This window comes from Balaenoptera borealis (assembly GCF_965194805.1).
Source record: "Balaenoptera borealis genome assembly, chromosome: 13".
Taxonomy (NCBI): domain Eukaryota; kingdom Metazoa; phylum Chordata; class Mammalia; order Artiodactyla; family Balaenopteridae; genus Balaenoptera; species Balaenoptera borealis.
In genome coordinates, this window is record NC_138870.1 from 64,210,462 (window position 1) to 64,227,885 (window position 17,424).

At 35.1% G+C, this 17,424-nt stretch overlaps 1 protein-coding gene across 14 annotated transcripts in view; it reads right to left on the minus strand.

Moving 5' to 3' along the window:
• The window catches only part of OSBPL8 (oxysterol binding protein like 8), a 197,144-nt gene that overhangs the window by 85,371 nt on the left and 94,349 nt on the right, over nucleotides 1–17,424 (minus strand). For 11 of the 14 annotated variants that reach the window (XM_082351590.1, XM_082351585.1, XM_082351583.1 and 8 more), the window contains one exon: nucleotides 7,952–8,089. In XM_082351590.1, coding sequence (XP_082207716.1) covers nucleotides 7,952–8,042 — 91 coding nt within the window. In that variant the 5' untranslated portion in view covers nucleotides 8,043–8,089. The remainder of the gene's footprint in view (nucleotides 1–7,951; nucleotides 8,090–17,424) is intronic. The other 3 variants (XM_082351586.1, XM_082351580.1, XM_082351588.1) reach the window with 1 other exon arrangement.

A 17,424-nucleotide genomic window follows, 5' to 3' on the forward strand; every position in this document is an offset into this window, starting at 1 on the left:
ACATATCTAGTGTGTAAGTGTCTGTTAAATTCTAAACCCATAAAGCCAATTTCCTCCTCAACAGCTCCACATGGATAAAGTCCTTCAAACTCACCATGTCCAAAATTGGAGTTCTCAGCATCTTTCCCCCAAACACAGTCTTCCTCCATAGTCCCCTATCTTGGTAAACTGCTGAACTAGTTTCCCAAGCAAAATATCAAGGAGTCATTGCTGAGTCCTCTCTCTCTTTTTCCTCTGTCACCCCCCAACCCAATCAATCACTAATCCCTGACAAATTTTCCTCTATATATTTCTCCACTTTTTTTTTAAAACTCACACAACTGTCACTCTCATCCAGGCTGTATTCACCTCGCCTGGGTGGTACAGTCTAGTAATGAGTCTTCTCTCATATACTGTATTCTTCCAAATTTATAAATGCAATTCTAATCATTTTGTGTTGCCTACTCTTACAGTTATCTATTGTTGTACAATAAACCACTCAACACTTATTGGTTTAAAACACTAAAATTATTTGCTCATAATCCTACAATTTTGGCAAACTGGGGGAGGGGGGCAGATGGGGACGGCTTGTCTCTAATCCACATAGCATCTGCTGGAAATCCCAATATGCTTTCCTCACTCACATGTCTGGTCCTTTAGCTAGGTGACTAGAACAGCTAGGGGGTGGCCAATTTGGGCTTTCATATAGCTGGTAGTATGTGGATGGTGAGACTTTTACATGGACGCTGACTTCCTCCAATATACAAAAATAGAAGTTACCAGATCTTTTTAATGCCTGGTCTCAAAAGTCCTAGAATATCACTTCTACTACATTCTATTGGTCATAGCCAATAGACTGGCCAACAGACATGGCCAGCCTAGAACTAAACAGAGGTAGGGGTGGAAGAGGAATAGACTCCATTTCTTGATGGGCAAGTTGTAAGGACACATAGAAAAAGAGCATGTGAGATGAAAGACACTGGTGCAGTCACCTTTGAAAATGAAATATACCACTGTCCACCTAATTTACATTCCTTCCACATGCCAAATATACTCAATGCCCTTTCCCTAATCAAAATGTCATCCTATTACAGCACTGGCTGTAAGGCCAGGATCTTGTTATCTAAATTAGGTTCAAATGCACATGTACTCCTTGGGTTTAGTTAGGCATATATGGTTCCTTTTTTTTTTTTTTTTTAAATTAAATTTTTTTTAAAAATTTCTGGCCATGCAGCATGCAGGATCTTAGTTCCCTGACCAGGGATCAAACCCATGTCCACTGCAGTGGAAGGGTGGAGTCTTAACCACTGGACCACCAGGGAAGTCCCCATACGGTTCCTTTGATACAGCTCCTCTTAAATCAAAATCCCATTGCCTCAAAAGATAACTTATCTGCCCCACTGCAGTAAGCCAGGGATAGAATTGCAATAGACACTTGAGTTCAAAAGCTGTAGGGAATAGGGAGTTACACAGAAGGCACATATCAGTACCATAGCAATTGTGAAATCTGCTAGGGACATGTCATCAGCAACTTGACTAGAACAACAGTTCTGCTCCCTGAAAACAGTCCTCTGTCACTGTTGACTCTACCCTCTGGGCTCCAGCTCCATCCTCCAGGTCACTCTTCCTGTTTCATAAGAAATGGTTCACGTTTGCAACAGTGTAGCTTTCTCAGCTTGCTTCCTGCCCATATAAGACTGGGATTCCGGGCTTCCCTGGTGGTGCAGTGGTTGAGAATCTGCCTGCCAATGCAGGGGACACGGGTTTGAGCCCTGGTCTGGGAAGATCCCACATGCCGCGGAGCAACGAGGCCCGTGAGCCACAACTACTGAGCCTGCGCATCTGGAGCCTGTGCTCCACAACAAGAGAGGCCACGATAATGAGAGGCCTGCGCACTGCGATGAAGAGTGACCCCCACTTGCCGCAACTAGAGAAAGCCCTCGCACAGAAACGAAGACCCAACACAGCCATAAATAAAATAAATTAATTTAAAAAATATATAAAAAAAAAAAGACTGGGATTCCCCACACATACAAAGGTTCTTTTTAGTTGAACTTTGTCTATCCTTTTATGTCTAGGCTGCTGGTGCTTTGATTAGTACCATCCTTGTAACAACTTTGTGGGTTTCCTATGAATTTTATTGGAAATAACTCCATTAAACAGACGTCACACCCACTAATCTCTTTGAGATAGGCCACTCTCTTCTTTGGGCTGTCTGTCATGGTACTGTAGGACAGCAGACTTAAGAGCCTTGAAGCTCTTTGGACTAGGTGAGACAGTCTTATCAGGTATGCCTTTAAGACTCTTTTCAGTGCTTTTTTCTAGCTGAAAGGCTCTAAGAGGCATTGTCTTAAATCTTTCTGAGGTCTCAACCAAAAAAATCTTACAGAAGAACTCTTGATTTGATCCTTATTTTGAGGTCATCTTTTTGCACCCTGGGATTTGAGAAGAATTAGATAAGCAGAGGGAAGGGAGAGAATGTTCCACAATGGAGAATGAGAATAAATATAAGCACAGTCTTATGGGGAACAGGGAAGAAAGTCATCTAGCTAGGTTCATGATGGGGGAAAATATAAAATGAAATTGGAAGGGAAGAATAAAGTCAGAAATACTAACAGCTCTAACTACAAGATTATGAAATCTGTAATTTACGCTCTTTATTCCTGGTTTCTGCTTGCTGATCCAAATGTTGCTATATCAGATACACTTGGAGAGCTACATAAATACACAGACTCACCCTAGAGATTTTGAAAGGTTGGAGAAAAAGCTACATCTAAGCAAAGAAAGCTCCCAGGTGATTCTCAGATACAGCCAGACTTAGGAGCCACTGCTCTAGGCAACAGTCAACCACTGGCTTTTTGAGAATGGGAGTGTCGTAAATGCAGATACCTAATGAAGTTTTCAGTTATAAGCTTGAATAATAAAAATCTGTATTTTCATTTATAATTTTCTATTTCTCTTTATTCATATAATTTCCCTAAGAGACCTACTTCATAGGATCCATGTTTTCTCTGACCATATACATCTATAAGAACCCTAGTCCCATCACAGTCTCACCTTAACATGTAACAATGATTTTCTGTTTGGTTGTCTTGTTAAGAAAGATGAGCCTGGTATATTGGAAGGCAAGGTCCTAAGAGGAGTTAGGATACTATGGTACTAAGTAATGTAGGTATGGAATAATAAGGACCTGACCTAAGACGATGATAGTTAAGAAGGAAAATGAAGATAAACACCAGAGCTGCGACACTTTAAACTTCTAGAAGAAATCACAAAAAATGTTCTTTGCAACTTTAGGGTAGACAAAGATTTCTTTAATGGGGGGGGAAAGCTCGAGTCATAGGGAAAAATTGATAAATTGGATTTCATCAAAATTAAAAACATCTGTTCTTTGAAAGAAATCATTTAGACAATGAAAAGGCATGCCAAGACTGGAAGAAAATACAACATATACAGCTAGCAAAGGATGATACTGAAATATATTTTAAAATTCTTAAAACTCAATAATACAAGCCAAATTTTTAAATGGGCAAAAACATCTGAACTGACACTTCAGATATACAAGTGGCCAATGAGCATATGAAAAGATGCTCAACATTATTAGTCATCAGGGAAATGCAAATTAAAACCACAATGTGATATTACTATACACCCACTAGAATGGCTAAACTAAAAGAAATCAAGGTTACAGATCAACTGAAATGTTCATACACTGCTGACAAATGTAAAATGGTAACTACTTTGGAAAACAGTTTTGGCCATTTCTTATAAAGTAAAACATACACTCATCATATGATTTCACAACTGTACTCCTAGATAGTACTCAAAGAAAGAAAGAAAAAGAAGACTCCACATAAAGCATTGTACACATAATGGGGTTATATCGAAAGACACAGGAGCCAGAGTTAAGGTTTGGAAAATTTGAGCCTCAAAAATCTAATGACTAAATTGATCAAAACTTAAAAAATATAAACGTCTGGAGTCATATCTAGGTTCAAATTTTAGCTCTATCACATATTAACTGTGTAAACTACATTAAGGAAATTACCCTTACCAACTGCTCAGTTTCTTCATTTGTGAAACAGGGAGAATGATTTATATACCATAAGGTTCTTATATGAATTCCAGGAGCTAATAATGCATGTAAAAAGCACTTAAGAGACACAGGGAACTTTAAATGTTAGTCATTATTACTATCAATAAGGTTTTAGAATTCTTTCCATTCAGAAGTTGAAATACTGATCTAGAGTACTTCAGTTAAGGCAGACCTATCAAAGAGGTTTTCTAGCTATTTGTTAATCTCCAATAATTTATCTTCACCATAACCAAGAGTTAATGGGTTTATCTTATTTCAAACACACCTCTGACGCCTGAAAACTATGATGTGGAATTTCAGTAGGTAAACCAGAGGGAGATATTATACATTACAAAAACCCAATAGGTTGACTTTAACAAAGAAGTACGTTCAGTATGTAATTCATTCTACAAATATTAATTTACCCATAACTTACCCAGGAACATTTAGGTGTAAATCAAGATATAACTAACACTACGGCCACTGTAAATGCAAAAGTTAGAGGTTGTACATGGCCATTCATACTAAAAGAATTTCCAAATGAGCCTCTATAAGATGGTGAAGTACAGCAAAAGTCGAAATATCAGCTTTCAACTCAAATAGAATCATTTATTTAAAATAATAATAATAGTAATAATATTGTTGTTGTGGTTATTATTAATCAGCTATCATGAGTGGTTATCATTTACCAGACTATGTTCTAAGCTTTTTATATGTATTAACGCATTTTAAGCCTTATAAAAATCTTATGTGCTGGATAGATACTATTATTATCTTCAATGCATGAGTTCTTTACATTAAAAAATTTTTAAGCCAAAAAAATGTGTCACCACCAGAAGTAGACTTTATGTCTTCTTTTTAATCTAAAAAACTGGTACTTAGGAGGCAATAACCATTTATCCTGACTTTCCTATAGGTACTGTATTTCAGTGTTTACTAGGTAGCCTTAAGATAATTAAGATCTCTTTCTTACAGAAAAACTTCAAGTGTAAAAAGAATGACAGAATTAGAAAATCACCATTTTTCCACCCTAATGTTGTAATTGATCTTGATCATCAAAGAGTGCTTACACCTTTAGGTGAAAAGTTGATGGGGAACAGAATATTTACTAGGTGCCAACTGTCTTTTACTTTCAGGTTATAAGGGGAGAAAATATGCAACTTTCAATTGAAGAGGATCAGGCTGTCACCACCTGAACTTACTGATCAATCTCACATCACTAATAGTGGGACAATCGTATGTTGAGTGAATTCTCATGCAAGGCAGCATGAAGTGGTACACATCCCCTAGAAAACAATCTTGCCAAAAATGTTCAACCTGAATGTAATCAAGCCTTTGCATTTAACTTCCAGTTCACAGAAAATACAAAAGACACGGGGAAACAAATAAAACAATACTGCAAGGAGGCAATCAAATCCAAAAGGTCAAACACTCTGTAGGGACATTGACCTAGTTTCTTAAAAAAGTCAAAGGCACAAGAGAAAATAAGAGTAAACAAGGAGGCTCTTTGGGATTAAAGGAGATATAACAACCAAATGCAATGCATGAACTTTTCTTGGATCCTGGTTTCAAGAAGCTTATTGCAAAAAACTTGGGGACAATTGGGGAAATTTAAATTTGAGCTAGGTCTTAGCTTATATTAAATAATTATCATTAACTTTGTTAGATCTAATAAAGGTTTTATGGTTATATAAGAAAATGTTCTTAATTTTTAGAGATGGATTAAGTATTTGGGGGTACAACATCATGAGGTCTATGATTTACTCCAAATATTCCAGCCCCACCCCCAAATAAATAAAATAAATCCAAAAAAAGGTTAATAATTTCTTACATCTACCTGATGGATTTATTAGTGTTCATTGTACTATTCTCTCAAATTCCCTGTTTGCCTGAAAATGTTCGTGACACATATGATAGTAGTTTTAATGATTAGTAACTAACCTTTTTGTTGCTTCATTAAATTCCAAGTTAAAGAATTCCTCTAAATATTCTAGTACACAGATATATGAATCAGATGAATCATATTTATTACAGTCAAAATTCTGGTGCACAGAACAAAAAAATCACGTAAGCTGCATCCTTTCAGAATTTTATCTTAATGAAGCTTATTTATACCATTGTGTACCATATATCCATTTTCAAAAAAGCATTTAGAAACAAAAATACCAATTTTCCAAAATATATTCAACAACCAAGCAATAAATTTTAGCATAGTAGTAATTGTTTTTATCTTGTTAAAGTTTTTCCAATTCCTGCAATGCTATGTAAAAATGTCTCCATCTAACACGACTAGAAAAACATTTTCCACTGGAATAAATTAGAAAATGATCATGTAGCTTACTATTAACCAGTTAATATTCATTTAAAAAGAAATAACTAAAGCCTACTTCAAGGAATAATTCATAAAGTAACAACACTAAAACCTGTCTAACTATGCAGACAGTATAACATAATTGTTAAGACTAAATTTTCAAAAATACTTGATAACCTAAGTACATATTAGCTTTCAAACACCAAATTTAAGTTCTTAGTTTTAAAAGCAGAAGTCTTTCCACCACAGTTACCAGTAGTACCACAGGAGAGTTCAAAGCATTTGATCAAATAAACTTTAGCTAAGAAGCAGAATCCAATATACAAAAGGTATCAATTATGAATTAGGAATTTCATAATCCCTGGAAGTCCCTAAGACTCTTTTAAAGGGTCTGCAAGGTCAAAACTAGTTTCATAATACTTTTTCACTATGTTGACATTTTCACTGATAGTGCAAAAGCAATGCTGGGTAAGACCACTGGCACTTCAGCACATATCAAAGCAGAGGCACCAGATTGCAGTAGTAGTCACTGATTTCTTCACTGCCATGCACTTGCAGTAAAAGAAGGCCAGTTTCACTTACAAATGTCCTTGATAAAGCTAGACATAAATTAAAGAGATTTGCAAAAACTGTATAACAGTAGTTCTCAGCCAGAGACAATTATCCTGCAAGGGACATTTGTCAAGATCTAGAGCTATTTCTAGTTGTCACAATCAGGAAAAATGCTATTGGCATCTACTGTGTAGTGGCCAAGGATGCTGCTAAATATCCTACAATGCACGGGATATCTCCCCTCAACAAAGAACTATCCAGCCCCAAATGACAATAGGGCCAAGGTTGAGGGACCCTGAGGGAAAAGAATACTACTCTTCTCATTCTCACTCAACTTTTTATTGGTGGGGGAGAGGGGGACAGTTACTTTTCATAAAAATATTTTAATCATATTAACCTGTGATAGGTTTATTATTTAATTTTAAATGAATTAAGAGTAAACATTTTAAACAAACTATTACATATAAAATAAGCTACAGGATTTATTATATGACACAGGGAATATAGCCAATATTTTATAATAAATATAAATGGAGTATAACCTTTAAAAATTGTGAATCACTATATTGTACACCTGTAATGTGCATAATATTGTACGTACATCAACTATACTTCAATTAAAAAAATAGAGTAAACATTTTTTTAAGGTTTTAGTTTTAATTTACAATACAGTAAGTATCAAGAGGTTACCTAACCCACATAAACGAAAGTTCTTTGGGGGCCTCAGTAATCTTTGACAGTACAAAGGAGCCCTGAGACCAAAAAGTTTGAGAATCACTGAATTAGAAGAATGATACAACTAACCAAATATGTTGGAGAACATAAGGGGAATTAAAGGACTCTAAAGGAAAATGCACTCATTTCAAGAGTATTATGAACGATCAAAACAAACATAAACCTTTATAAAACCAAACAGTCCAAAAGAAAAGTCATGACAGACCCCCAAATGTCATTTTCTCCTTAAACACACACACACACAAACACACACCACACCATTAACAACAACAAAAAACATTGAAAGTACAACTCCTTACCCTGGCTATGAGGACTTGCTGGACTAAAAGATGGCTGATACAAATCTTTGGTTGGCGTTGGAAAAGCTTCTTTCCCTTGGCGCTGACTCATCTTTCCTGGTGTCAGGTGTTGAGTATCGTCACTGTTTGCTACCACAGCTCAAGGAAAGAAGGGAAAAAGAATTAGTACTTAAGTCATAGATTTACGTAAAGGCATAGTTAATAACATGGAATAGAACTATGATTGAAATGGCCTAGGTGGTTATATTCATTTTACCAACTCAATACTTTAATAAATTAATGTAATTGTTTTATTTTTAGTTTGTTATCAATTCAAGATGAATTTATAGGTATGAGTCAAATTATACAAATTATAGACCTCATAAAAATGAAAGTACATATTCTGATAATGAAAGTACTCCAAGGTTTACTGTCAACCTTTCATTGTGTTATTAACTCTATATATTTGCCAATAGAGCAGTAAGCAATAGACAACGTCATTTCACAGAAGAAATACAAATGGTCAGTAAACACATGAAAAGATAGTCAACCTCATTAGTAATGAGAAAAAAATACAAATTAATAGCAGTATAAAATGGTTAGAATTTCTACTCTAATTTCTAATTTTCATGGAAAGTAGATGTGATTCTTATTTTAGAGATGGAGAAACTTTAGGTTCAGAGATTGTCTTGCCTAAGACTAAGTAATAAAGGTAAGATTCTAACTTAGGACCATTTGGTTTAAAGTCTGGTCTCGAAAGCTTGCTGCCCCAACAATCAATCTAGTGTTTAAGGCTGCTGTTCACCCATTTGACCAAGCTACTAATAGAGGAGAGCAATGCCCAGTTCCAGAGAGGACAGAAAAGAGAAAAATACTCATTGAAGGAGTAGGGCAAATCGTGAGCAAGTCCACAGTGCCCCAGGATCTCCATCCTTTCATTTTATATAACTGTGCTTTTCAGTCTATGAAAACTTTAGTTTTATCTTGAGAGAGGATGATTCTGTCTTCAGTCTAGATGTAATTTTAAACTTAATGAGAACTTAATATTCACATTTTTAATCACCTTATCTTTTTTTTTTTTTTTAATTTTATTTATTTATTTATTTATGGCTGTGTTGGGTCTTTGTTTCTGTGCGAGGGCTTTCTCTAGTTGCGGCAAGCGGGGGCCACTCTTCATCGCGGTGCGCGGGCCTCTCACTATCGTGGCCTCTCTTGTTGTGGAGCACAGGCTCCAGACGCGCAGGCTCAGTAATTCTGGCTCACGGGCCCAGTTGCTCCGCGGCATGTGGGATCTTCCCAGACCAGGGCTCGAACCTGTGTCCCCTGCATTGGCAGGCGGATTCTCAACCACTGCGCCACCTGGGAAGCCCCCACCTTATCTTTTAAATCGAATTGCTTTAACATGTTTTCAAATTGTGCTAAAGTTATCAAAATTACATTTTAGCTCCTTAAATTTTAAAGTAAAAATTCAAAAATACTTTCACTTATCATCCAAGTAAAGATATAAAAAATTTATTTTCCCATCAAGTCCATAAAAAAGAATCCTTACACTGATGACTACTAATTTTTACCTCCTCTTAAACTCAAGAACTCACATATCCAACTACCTGCCTTATAATCACCTCTATTATTTTACAGACATCTCAAATTTATCCAGAACCATTCTTGCCTTTCCTTATCCTCCAAACCTGCCTCTCTCCCATCTGTTAATGGAATCACTATTCCCCTCCCCCACTTTCTTAGGCCAAAAACCTTAGATGTATTCTTCGATTTTTCTCTTTCTTTCACATTTCATATCCAATTCATCTGTGAGATCTTTATACTCTATCTTCAAAATTTATCTGGAATCCTCCTACTTCTCCTCACTTCCACAACTACCACCCTGTTCCAAGCCACCATTACCACCATTATCACAGCAGCAGATTTCTACTTAGTCTCCAGACTTAGCATCTTGCTCCCTGCCTTGTGTAGAGTTCATTCTCTATACAGAAGCCTGAGTAATCTTTGTAAACCATAGATCAGATTTGTATTAAGCAGAAATATCCACAATGGCTTTCCATTATATTTGCAATAAATTCCATGGCCTAAAGATTCAACAGTCTGGCCCTTGCTTATCTTTCCAACCTCATTCTCTACTATTCTCCTCTTTATTCACTTGGTTCCAGCCATAATGGCCTTCTTGGTATTCCTCAAACATGCCATCTTGCCCCAGTCGCAGCCCTTATATCTTTTTTCCCTTCTACCTGGAATACTTCTACCCCAGATCTTCATATTATTGACCACTCTCATCATTTGTTGTCTGTGTTCCAATGTCATCTCTTTAGAAAAGCCCCTCATTGTGTTTTTTGATAAGTCAGTTCCTAATTTTAATAGAATACAATTTATCAATTCTGGTTTTGAGTTTTTTTTGTTTTGGTTAGTGCCCATTCTACCACAATTATATTCTGTCACGTTACCCTACCTGATTTTCACTGTAGCTCTTATCAGTACCTGAAATTATATCATTTATTTGTCTATTACCTGCCTTCTACATGAGACCATAAATTCCATGAGAAGGGAGTTTTGTCTGCCTTATTTTTCCATAAATCCTCAAGTCCCAGTGCGATTCTGGCATACTGAAGGTGTTCAAAAGAATTTTGTTGAAGGAATCAAATCAACAAATTTTATATTTTTATGAAACTTCATTATCATAAAGTATATGGTGACTTATTCAGTTACTAAATCCAATATCCATTTAATACCTAAAAATTAATACTGAAATTTAAAATGTATGGTACTGATATAGAGAGAGACAAATTGATCTAAAGACCTTAACAGAGAGCTCTCTGAGACAAACCCATGCATATGTGGAGTGTGTATATATGCTAGAGGTAGGAAGACTATGCAATTAATAATATTGATACTAGGAAAATTGGTCACCCATGTTGGAAAAATAGGTCCCACTCTCATACCACACACAAAGAAAATTTTTTATGAAATTAAAAACATAAATGCAAAAAGCAAAACTTGAAAACTTTTTAAAGAAAATTTAAGAGAATATCTTTATAAATTTGGGGTAGGAAATGATTCCTTTAAAACCCATGCACCTATGGTCAAATAATCTATGACAAAGGAGGCAAGGATATACAATGGAGAAAAGACAGTCTCTTCAATAAGTCGTGTTGGGAAAACTGGACAGCTACATGTAAAACAATGAAATTAGAACACTCCCTAAAACCATACACAAAAATAAACTCAAAATGGATTAGAGACCTAAATCTAAGACCGGACACTGTAAAACTCTTAGAGGAAAACAGAGGAAGAACACTCTTTGACATAAATCACAGCAAGATCTTTGTTGATCCACCTCCTAGGGTAATGGAAATAAAAACAAAAATAAACAAATGGAACCTAATTAAACTTAAAAGCTTTTGCACAGCAAAGGAAACCATAAACAAGACCAAAAGACAACCCTCAGAATGGGAGAAAATATTTGCAAACGAATCAACGGACAAAGGATTAATCTCCAAAATATATAAACAGCTCATGCAGCTCAATATTAAACAAACAAAAACCCAATCCAAAAATGGGCAGAAGACCTAAATAGACATTTCTCCAAAGAAGACATACAGACGGCCAAGAAGCATATGAAAAGCTGCTCAACATCACTAATTATTAGAGAAATGCAAATCAAAACTACAATGAGGTATCACCTCACATCAGTTAGAATGGGCTTCATCAGAAAATCTACAAACAACAAATGCTGGAGAGGGTGTGGAGAAAAGGGAACCCTCTTGCACTGTTGGTGGGAATGTAAATTGATACAGCCACTATGGAGAACAGTATGGAGGTTCCTTAAAAAACTAAAAATAGAATTACCATATGATCCAGCAATCCCACTACTGGGCATATACCCAGAGAAAACCATAATTCAAAAAGACACATGCACCCCAATGTTCATTGCAGCACTATTTACAACAGCCAGGTCATGGAAGCAACCTAAATGCCCATCAACAGATGAATGGATAAAGAAGATGTGGTACATATATACAATGGAATATTACTCAGCCATAAAAAGGAATGAAATTGGGTCATTTGTTGAGATGTGGATGGATCTAGAGACTGTCATACAGAGTGAAGTAAGTCAGAAAGAGAAAAACAAATATCTTATATTAACACATATATGTGGAACCTAGAAAAATGGTACAGATGAAATGGTTTGCAGGGCAGAAATTGAGACACAGATGTAGAGGACAAACGTATGGACACCAAGGGGGGAAAGCCGTGAGGGGGTGGGGATGGTGGTGTGATGAACTGGGCGATTGGGATTGACATGTATACACTGATGCGTATAAAATTGGTGACTAATAAGAACCTGCTGTATAAAAAAATAAATAAAATTAAATTCAAAAATTAAAAAAAAGACACAACAAAGCACTAACCAAAAAAGAAAGGAAAAAAAATTAAGAATTAATCTAACCAAAAGATATAAAGAAATCAACAAAAAACAAGAGAAAATATTTGCAACACATATAATTAACAAAGAGTTGGTATCCAGAATATGTTAAAAAAAAAATCCTATAAATCAATTAGAAAAAGGCCAAAAATGCAAAAGAAAAATGGGAAGATGCATCGAAAAGAATGCCTGAGAATAAACTTAACCAAGGAGGTGAAAGACCAGTACACTGAAAACTGTAAAACACTGAGGAAAGAAATTGAAGAAGACACACACAAATGGAGAGATATACCATGCTATGGATTGGAGGGATAGTATTAAAATGTCCATCCTACCCAAAGCAATCTACAGACAATGCAATCCCTCTCACAATTCCAATGGAATTTGTGTGGAACCACACAAGACCCCAAGTAGCCATCTTGAGAAAGAAGAACAAAGCTGGAGGCATCACACTCCCTGATCTCAAATTATATTACAAAGCTACAGTAATCAAAACACTGTGGTATTGGCATATAGAGGGACACATAGATCAACGGCACAGAATAGAGAGCCCAGAAATAAACCTACACATATATGGTCAATTAATTTATGACAAAGAAGCCAAGAATATACAATGGGGAAAAGGCCAGTCTCTTTAATAAATGGTGTTGGGAAAACTAGACAGCCACATGCAAAAGGATGAAACTGGACCACTTACTTTCTGACAAAAAAATTAACTCAAAATGGATTAAAGACTCAAATTTAAGACCTGAAGCTATAAAACTCCTAGAAGAAAACTGGAAGTGACCTTCTTTTTTTTCTTTTATTTATTTATTTAATTTATTTATTTTTGGCTGTGTTGGGCCTTCATTGCTGCACGCAGGCTTTCTCTAGTTGCGGCAAGCGGGGGCTGCTCTTCGCTGCGGTGCGTGGGCTTCTCATTGCGGTGCATGGGTTTTTCATTGCAGTGGCTTCTCTTGTTGCAGAGCACAGGCTCTAGGTGCGCGGGTTTCAGCAGTTGCAGCACACGGGCTCAGTAGTTGTGGCTCGCGGGCTCGAGAGCATAGGCTCATTAGTTGTGGTGCACAGGCTTAGTTGTCCTTGGCATGTGGGATCCTCCCGGACCAGGGCTTGAACCCTTGTCCCCTGCATTGGCAGGTGGATTCTTAGCCACTGCACCACCAGGGAAGTCCCTAGAAGTGAGCTTCCTGACATCAGTCTTGGCAATGATTTTTTAGATTTGACACCAAAAGTAAAGGCAATAAAAGCAAAAATAAACAAGTGAAACGACATCAAACTAAAAAGCTTCTGCACAGCAAAGGAAACCATCAACACAATGAATGGAATAAAATGCTTGCAAATCACATATCTGATAAGGGGTTAATATCCAAAATATATAAAGAACTCATATAGCTCAATAGCCAAAAGGTACATGAAAAGATGCTCAACATCACTAATCATCAGGTAAATGCAAATCAAAACCACAATGAGGTATCACCTCACACCTGTTAGAATTGCTATTATCAAAAAGACAAGAAAAAACAAGTATTGGTGAGGATGTGGAGAAAAGGGAACCCTTGTGCACTGTTGGTGGGAATGTAAATTGGTGCAGCCATTATGGAAAACAGTATGTAGGTTCCTCAAAAAGTAAACCTATGTAGAACTACCATATGATCCAGCAATTCCACTTCTGGGTATTTATCCAAAGAAAATGAAAACCCTAATTTGAAAAGATATACACATTCCATGTTCACTGCAGCATTATTTACAATAGCCAAGATATGGAAACAACCTAAGTGTCCATCAATGGAAGAATGAAATCTTTTCATTTGTGACAACATGGATGTCCCTTCAGAGCATTATGCTAAGTGAGATTAAGTCAGAGAAAGACAAATACCATATGATCTCCTTTATATGTGGCAGCTAAACAAATAACCAAGGACAACAACAAAAACTGAACTCACAGATACAGATAACAAATTGGCGGTTTGCCAGAGAGGGGGATGGGGTTGTGGTTGTGCAAAATGGGTCAAAAGGTACAAACTTCCAGTTATAAAATAAATAAGTCATGTGGATGTAATGTACAGCATGGCAACTAGAGTTAATAATACTGTATTGCATATTTGAAATTTGCTGAGAGTAAATCTTTTTTAAAATTGAAGTACAGTTGATTTACAATGTTTCAGGTGTACAGCAAAGTGATTCAATTATATATCTATATGTATATAGATATTTACCTACCTATCTATATTCTTTTTCAGATTCTTCTCCATTATAGGTTATCACAAGAGTAAATCTTAAAGTTGTCATCATAAGAAAAAAAATTCTGTAACAATGTATGGTGATGGATGTTAAGTGGATTTATTGTGGTTATCACTTCAAAATATATACAAATATGGAATTATGTTGCACACTTGAAACTAATACAATGTTGTATGTCAATTATACCTCAATTAAAAAAATTTTTAACTAAAAAAAAAAGAAAAATGGTGGGAAAACGTGAACAGTTAGTTCATGGAAGAAGAAATGCAAATGGCCAATAAATGTACAAAAAGATTTTCATCCTCTTTAGCAGTCAGGATAAAACAAATCAAGATCACAATGAAATAAATATTTTACACTCAGTAAAACTGAAAAAAATTAGTAAGTCTGATAATGCCAAATACTGGTAAGGATGGGATCAGTGAGCCATCTTAAGCATTGCTGGCAGAATATAAACTGATATAAGCACTTTGGAAAACCATTTAGATCTTATAAAAGTGAATTTCAGCATATCCTATGGGTCCAAAAATTCCACTCTTAGCTTTATACCTAGAAATACTCTTATATGTGTGTACCAAGAGACAAAAATAAGAATGTTCATAGCAACGCTGTTCATAATAGCAAAAATCAAAACAACTTAAATACTCATCAATTGAAAACAATATGGATATTGTGGTATAGGCATATAATGGAATAGTATATAGCACTAAAAACAGATGGTCTTTATCTATACCCAGTAACATGGCTGAATCTTGGAAATCCAATGTTAACTACAAAAAACATGTCTGAGAAGATGACATACAGCATGATACCATTCTTATAAAATTAAAAACCTAGCAAACCTTAGTGATACATATGTAACTTAAAAATAACCCAAAAAATCTGTTTTTGAAAAAGCAAAGAATAATAAACAAAAAAATACAAATTAGTCATCACCCCTGGGCAGGTAGGCACAGGGAGAGGAAAGAGAAGAAGCACATAGATAGACATGAGGCATTTGTAGGATTCAAGTTCTTTAGTTGAGTGGTAGGTTCAATATGTACTCACTGTATGATTATGCTTTATAATTTACATATGCTTCATATATTCTTTTGTAGTATTAGTACATTTAGGGCTAATTTAAATACATTATAAGAACAGCTAATAGAATTAAAGTATGCTTTAGTATTCCATCAGAAAGACATACATATCTAAGTCTTGAATAACTTCACTATATAAAAAAGGAAAAGTGTAAACTTAGTTCTATTCACCCCTTTCTAACTCCTTATTGATTGAGGTATTACTGTTTATTATTTTGATAACCTTGAAATGAGAGGGTTTGTAGATATAGCAATACACAGAGTATATTACCTTAAAAAAAACAGAAAGCATTTTTTAATTTTTCTCTCACCCCATTCACAAACATTAACTATACAGAAAATCTGCATAATATAAAAATCATTTTGATGTCCTATATCATTTGCACAATAGTAGACTATTCACATATAAACTCAAGAAGGGCAGTGACTTTATTTTCATTTGTATCCTTTGGCATAAAACTGACAATAAGTACTTACTAAATGCCTGGATCGATATTTGACCAATGAATCACTGCAGGATTCCAAAATAGTTTCTGGTAATTCAATCAACTGCCTCACCTTCTAAAGATATTAGCATTATAGTGCCCTCTCCTGGTTCTACTTTGTAGTCAAAGTAAAGCAAAGCAACCTACTTTGCTATTCATATTACTTTTAAATATGGTAAAAACTAATCACACTGGAATAATTAATAGTAATATAATTAACATACTGTAACTTCTAAGAGAATATGATTCTATAACTACCATTCTTTCTGAATTCAACTCATCAATACAAAATCTGAAGAATATTACAAGCCTCAAAGTCTGGTGTTTGCTTTTAATCTAAGTGAAAACTAAGAAGTAAAGCAATTGTTTAAAGTCATACAAATCTCTATGAAAATCCTAAATATCCCCTTACAGATGGTATACCTTTTCTCAAATACATAAGTAATTTGAATATGATCTTCATAGTTTTTTCATTCAATTGTACAGATCCTAATGAAGTACCATGTGAAATTACTTTTCACTCAAAAAGATATATGGTCTGCAGTAAATAATTATACAGCCTCGGTCTTTTAACAGTTGGCAGAATACAGTATAATCTCATCTCTACTATATGTTGTATATTTTAATTTACATATGCTTGAAATATATAACCACAATAAATTTCTAAAAATGCAATTCTATTTGTAAAGTTCAGCAGTGCCAATCAGTTCACCTGAGCCAACATCTAAATATATGAGGTAATTAAAGTAACAGAAAAATGCATTGAAAATATCTACCAGGTATCACAAGTAAGGCTGAACAAGAAAGCATAAAGATGTTTTGGGATTTGTATACTTTTTCTACTTTTAAATTTTACTATTCTAATAATGCTAGATGTATAATAAACAATATATTTAAAATACTATGAATTGTTGCAATTAGAATAAAAAAGGAATTTTAGCATATTACTTTAAATTACCTCTCTTCTCAGAAAACAAAATCACAAACATACTATAACCATTATTAGAGACAAACAGCAACTGATCTAGACCAAAGTATTTTACAAGTAGAAGAAACTTGGCCATTATCTTGCTCAGTCCCCTTCTTTAGCCAATAAAAAAAAATGAGCCCCAAAGTGGTGAACTGACTTACAACAGTCAATTATTTAGGAATAAATACTAAAACATCCTAAATTGATATAATTTCCACATTGGTCTTGAATAAAGTTAAAATCTTTGTCTGATTTATGATGCAGTAATATCTTAATTATTTGGT